The sequence below is a fragment of the Morus notabilis genome, unplaced genomic scaffold (genome assembly GCF_000414095.1).
Source record: "Morus notabilis unplaced genomic scaffold, ASM41409v2 Scaffold3265, whole genome shotgun sequence".
Classification (NCBI taxonomy): Eukaryota; Viridiplantae; Streptophyta; class Magnoliopsida; order Rosales; family Moraceae; genus Morus; species Morus notabilis.
Window position 1 is genome coordinate 16,709 of NW_010356818.1, and position 6,439 is coordinate 23,147.

At 35.8% G+C, this 6,439-nt stretch overlaps 1 protein-coding gene and 1 non-coding gene across 2 annotated transcripts; both read left to right on the plus strand.

Annotated features, from left to right (window-relative positions):
- The first annotated feature begins 747 nt into the window (after positions 1–747).
- LOC112090396 lies at positions 748–853 on the plus strand. Its single transcript, XR_002901636.1, has one exon. It is a non-coding gene; the product is annotated as a small nucleolar RNA R71 (small nucleolar RNA).
- A 2,663-nt stretch (positions 854–3,516) lies between these two features.
- On the plus strand, positions 3,517–5,840 carry LOC21384600 (probable indole-3-pyruvate monooxygenase YUCCA4). The gene is given in 5 exon segments (XM_010088609.2): positions 3,517–4,468; positions 4,626–4,874; positions 4,991–5,113; positions 5,580–5,610; positions 5,613–5,840. Coding segments are annotated over 5 exon segments (1,242 nt in total). The 5' UTR covers positions 3,517–3,814; the 3' UTR covers positions 5,798–5,840.
- The last annotated feature ends 599 nt before the right edge of the window (positions 5,841–6,439 follow it).

Consider the following 6,439-nt stretch of genomic DNA (forward strand, 5'->3'; position numbering starts at 1 on the left):
CTTCTCAAAGTAATGGCCTTGCATTGCTCTATTGGATTCACCATCGTTGTACTTGGAAAATTACCTTGTTGACGATCATTTAGCATGTTAGCCAATTGATCGATTTGCACCTCCAAGCTTCTGATCTGAGCCGATTGATTCTGAAAATTTGTCATGGTTTCATTCATAAATTGTGTGTGAGAGGTAGGCAATTGAGCCATTGCATCTTCCAGATTTACCTTCTCCTCTTGTGGTGGGTTGCTCTGTTCAGGCTGCAACACATTTTGAGTGTTTCTCCAAGACAAATTTGGGTGATTACGCCATCCTTGATTAAACCTATTGGAGTAAGGATTGTTTTGTTGCCTATTAAAATTTCCCACATATTGAGCATGCTCTATTTGTACTTGTGCAAAAGGGTTGTCAGCTTGACATTCAGAACCTTGATGAGGCCCATTACAAAATTCACAAACTGAAGATGATGCTTGAATAACATTAGTTGTCAGCTGATTATTTTGCAAATGTTTGGAAAGAGAAGCAATTTGGGCTGTCAGATTAGTGATAGCATCAATCTCATGCAGTCCGGTTGTCTTCTTTGCTATGCTTCTTTCACTAGGCCACTGGTAATTATTAGTTGCCATATCTTCTAGCAACTCATACGCTTCATCTTCGGTTTTCTTCATTAAAGCACCTCCTGCAGATGCATCAATCAGAGTTCTTGTAGTGTCACTCAACCCATTGTAGAAATTATGGACTTGCATCCATTTAGGTAGACCGTGATGAGGACATCTTCTCAGTAACTCTTTATATCTCTCTCATGCTTCATATAGAGTTTCACCTTCATATTAAGCAAAATTGTTGATCTCAATGCGCATCTTCGCTGTTTTAGCCGATGGGAAAAACTTAGAAATGAACTTCTGAACTAAGTCTTCCCAACTAGTGATCGAATTTGGTGGCAGTGAATTAAACCAACTTTTTGCTTTATCTCTCAAAGAGAAAGGAAACAAACAAAGGTGAAAAGCTTCATCATTAACTTCATTGTATTTGACAGTATCACAAATCTCTAAAAAATTTGTGATGTGAGCATTAGGATCTTCATTCGGTAATCCATTAAATTGGATCGCTTGAATCATCTGTAACATCACCGGCTTCAATTCAAAATTATTCGCCTGAATAGCAGACCTCCTGATTACTGATTGAACACCGGTTGGTGGCAATGCATAATCTCGCAAAGTCATTAACTGATTGACCACCGGTGGATTGTTCAGTGCTATGTTATTGTTGTTGTTATCATTTATTGCCCTTCAGGATCAGCCATAGTTTCTTGCGACTGAATGACAGTTTCTCTCTTCTCTTTTATATTTCTTCGACAAGTACGCTCAATTTCTGAATCAAGAGGAAGTAGAATACTGCTCCCAAGCTTTCGCATGCACGTAGAGTAAATTCCTATAGAGTACAAAACAAGAACAAGAAAATAAATAACAAAATAAAATCCAAAGTAAAACTAGAGTTATTTGGTATCGATATTAGTAAAAAAAAAAAAAAAATCTCCGGCAACAGCGCTAAAAACTTGTTGTGAAAAATCGTAACGCAAGTATACGCTATCGCAATCAAGTAATATAATAGTGAATAAGAGTTTTGTCCCACAAGGATTGTTGTTTACTAATTACCGAAATTATATTAGCCCCAATTTTATTTGAATAATCGAAAAGAGAGTTTATAAAATTAAGTAAAGTAAAACTAAAATGATTAAATAAATTAAACAACGCTAAGCAGTGGAATAAAATTCAATAGATTAAGACTCTAGGGTTTTCGATTTCACCAAAATTAATTTTGTTCAAATTCCCATAATTCAAGAAAATTAACATTCAATCATATACTGACAATAATTTCTCTAAAGCAATTATTATTTTTTCTCAAGTAACAATAATATTAATCCAACAAGCAAACTCTATATCTCTGTCAGACTATTAAACCTGTTGAAAATCATTAAGTGCAAGAAATTCAAAAGAATTGCACAAGCATCATAGATATATCTATCATATGAACAACTTATGGTATTTCAATTAAGAGCTTATTTAATTATCACCTCTCAGTCTCAAATCAAACACAATATCATGTAATAGTTGGCCAAACAATCACAAGCATTAAGAATAAATTAAAATACTCAACATATATGAATTAAACATCAATTACTTAAAAAGAAAATTGAGAATCTGAACATTTATAATCCGGTTACATCGTAACCCTAGAAAAAGAAATTAACTCATCTCTAAATAAAATAAGTTCCTAAACAAAGTCTCAATCATTGGAAAGGAAAGAAAAGAACTAGTTTTGAGTTGAATTGAAGCGTCTCTGTCTCCGGATTTTTTCCGTTGTTCTTCTCCATACTCAATTCTCCTTTCTCTTCTTGAATCTTCTCTCAAAAGTCAGCCGTCACTCTCTAGTCTAAAAGTCCCTTTAATAGCCCTAGAATCATCTATTTATATGTTTTCAAGCATTAGGGTCAAAACGGGTAAGTTTTCTCACGATTAACCTTCTAAACACGTCTTTTCTCGCGTCGTAGCGCCACGGCGCTGAGGTCCTAGTACTGCGGCACTGGCTATGCAAAATTCATGGGCTCTGCAGCGTTGTCATGGGCATCAAAACGCTATAAATTAGCACCGAAGCGCTGTGTTTGCTTTCTTTTTCTACTAAAAGTTGTCCAAATCCTTCTAAATCATAGACTTTCACCTAACTTTTAAATAAAAAATAAAAACACACATAAAAACTAACAAAAATCTTGAAAACTAACTAAATATTAAGTGTAAAACGATACTACAAGAGCGAATAAAAGATAAAAAATAAAAACACACATAAAAACTAACAAAAATCTTAAAAACTAACTAAATATTAAGTGTAAAACGATACTACAAGAGCGAATAAAACTCACTCATCATATATTTTATGATGTACCATTGTTTTCACGGAAAGATTTTCTCTGTTCTTCGTTTTGTAGTTTTCCTTCAAAGTTTTGCAGCGCAGACAGGTGAATTGGTATTTTCGTTCCCCAGTCCGATGGCTGGCCGGCTGTTTTGCAAGTAGTATTTAGAGTAGAGAGCGAGAGGGTATTTTATAATTTATAATATTATTTAAATAATTGATCTTGGGGAGTCGTGGGACAGGTGGACACGTCATCATTCACTCCTCTAAAACATAAATGTATTTATATCCGTAGCGTTTTTGCCCATTTGCCTAGTACTACCTCTACTTCTATTCTACTACAACAACTATATATATTATTACTTAATACTTTTAACTCCCTCCCAACTTCCCCCCACCCCCTAAAGCCCTTGCCCTGCAGAGACTAAGCCTGGTGGAGAAAAGGGCCTTGAGAAATAGAAACCAAATCATTTCCTTAACCTTCACGCCTCCATTTACACCTCTCAAATCTTTTCCTTTCTCTTTCCGTCGTAAATTCACTAATTCACTCACTCATCTCTGGTGTAAAATCGTTTCTTCTCTCTCTCTCTCTCTCAAAGTCTTTTTATTTTTTGCTCTTCAAAATTTTCTCTCTCCATCTCTCACTTCTCGCAATAAAAACCTCTGTTTTTCCCTCTTCCCCTGCCCTGTCTTCTTTCCAAGCATTAAAAATTCACTCTCTCTCTCCTTCTGATCTCTCTCTCTCTTGACTCTTCTTCTTCTTCATCATCTCCAATCCTAACCCTTTTCTTTAAATTCTCAAAAAAGCAAAGCAAACTTGTCCTGTCTTTTCAGAACAGAGCTTTGCCTTCTCATTTCTTCTTGATCTTTATCGTTTCTTTCCCACTTTTCTTGAGACTTTCCTCATTTCCCCAACATGGGTTCTTGCAAACAAGAACAACAACAACAAACGCCAAAACCATGCAGCACGACTACAGTTTTGGTCCAAGGCCCAATCCTAGTAGGCGCAGGGCCATCAGGCTTAGCCGTCTCCGCTTCCCTCTCTAAACAAAACATCCCTTCCCTCATCCTCGAGAAAAGCGACTGCATAGCCTCTCTGTGGCAACACCGAACCTACGACCGCCTCAAACTCCACCTCCCCAAGCACTTCTGCGAGCTCCCTTTCCTCGGATTCCCCGAACACTTCCCCAAGTACCCCACCAAGCACCAGTTCATCTCCTACATGGAATCCTACGCTGCCCACTTCAACATCAAGCCCCGCTTCAACCAGAACGTCCACACCGCCAACTTCGATCCCCTTTCCGGCTTCTGGACCGTCCGGACCGACGATTCCGTCTACATTTCTCGCTGGCTTATCGTCGCTACCGGCGAGAACGCCGACCCCGTTGTGCCCGAGATTCTCGGGATTGACAGGTTTCAAGGGAGGGTTGTTCACACCAGCGGGTATAAGTCCGGGTTTCAGTTCAGAAACCAGAGGGTCTTGGTCGTTGGGTGTGGGAATTCTGGCATGGAAGTTAGCTTGGACCTTTGTAGACACAATGCCATTCCTCACATGGTTGTCAGAAATACGGTAATTAACCCGCGGTTCGAATCACAGTTTAATTTTTTTTTGCTCGTGTGTTATATATACACACACACACATATATATATATATATATATATTTTTTTTTTTTTAACTTACACGCTTTTTTTATGTCGTAATTTAGTTTTGGTTATTTGCTTATTAGGTCCATGTTCTGCCTAGAGAGATACTAGGCTTCTCAACGTTCGGAATTGCAATGGCGCTTGTCAAGTGGATACCGCTAAAGCTAGTTGACAAGATCCTTCTATTAGCGGCAAACTTCACATTAGGGAATACTGACCAATTAGGACTTAAGCGGCCGAAAACCGGTCCGATTGAGCTCAAAAATGCCACCGGGAAAACTCCTGTTCTTGACGTTGGAGCTTTGTCCCAAATAAGATGCGGAAAGATCAAGGTACTTAAAATTATTGACAAATTTTTTGTGTACGATTATGTTTTTATTTCTTGCATTCTTTTAAGTGGCTTTATAATTATGGATGACGAAGTTGTTGTGCGAAATGTTTTTTTCAGGTGATGGAACGTGTGAAAGAGATAACGAGGAATGGAGCAAGATTTATGGATGGACAAGAAAAGGAGTTTGATTCTATAGTTTTAGCAACTGGGTACAAAAGCAACGTTCCTACCTGGCTCAAGGTAATAACATTTATATTATTAGTAATATTTATAAATAAATAAATTTAAAAATATATATAAAAATAGTAATACCAGCTGCCATTCTTTTAGTTTTTAGTTCTATCTTATTATGAATCACCTATCGCTTTCTCTACCTGGAGGCATGCACAGACCGGCCACAAACCTACACATCCATTCTTTTTTTCTCCATGCAAAAAAAAAAAAAAAAAAAAAAAAAAAAAAAAAAAAAAAAAAAAGAATAAAATCACTTGGGATTTGTTTGAGCTGTTCTACTTTTTGAATATACCATCCTTTGAGGCTTTTTTTTTTTTTTTGCATCTGTATGGTAGAAAATATATCTATAATATATTGAATTCCTAGAATGTATTGTGTTGCTCTTATATTGATCGTTTTCATATATATTTTTCAGTTTTTAAAGTAGACGGCAAAAAATGTAATTATTCTAATTTGGATTGCGTGTATGCAGAGTTGTGATTTTTTTACCAAAGACGGAATGCCGCGTTTCCTAACGGCTGGAAGGGAGAGAATGGTCTTTATACTGTTGGCTTCACAAGAAGAGGCCTCCTTGGAACGGCCTCTGACGCCGTTAATATTGCCAAAGACATTGCTGATCAGTGGAGGACAAGCAAGGAATTATGCAAGAACTCTTGTAATTCCCATCTTATCCTAATAAAAAAATCATAACCGGATTCCAGTCGTAACGGAAAAAAAAAATCCAAACAAAAAAGAAAAAGAAAATCCCAACAAAAAATTTGAAAAAATTAGATTATTTCTAGGCAAGTTTCACGTTTTTTTTTTCCTCTTCTCCAAGTGAAGTTCCTGTAAATATATGTATACCAATTTTGCATTTTGTTTTTCTCCTCAATATGTTGGAGCTTGTTTTATGTTTCCTTGCTAGCTTTGTATAAAGAGATTTTCGGAAATAAAAATAGTTTCAGCTCTTAATTCTTTAACATTGATGCATAATTATACTATAAATAATTTTACATCATTGAATCCTTATTGATCGGAGTTATTATTATTATGTATTAATTGATATGGTATTTAAATTGTTATTTTTTTGTTAATAGATTTTTAAAATATTATTATGTTAATTAATAAAAAATTACATCCATCAATAAAGAGATAATAAATCTGATGTAATTTCGTTGATACACAATTTGCACCACTGTCCATATCATTATTTTTATTATTGTTATTATTATTTTTGTTTAGATCTTTGCTTGGGTACTTTTATTTGGTTTTCCCCGTAAAGCTAATAAAGCACAGGGTTGTCATTTATTGAGACAATTATTGTTTTTTTAATATATTTTTGAAAGATAAATT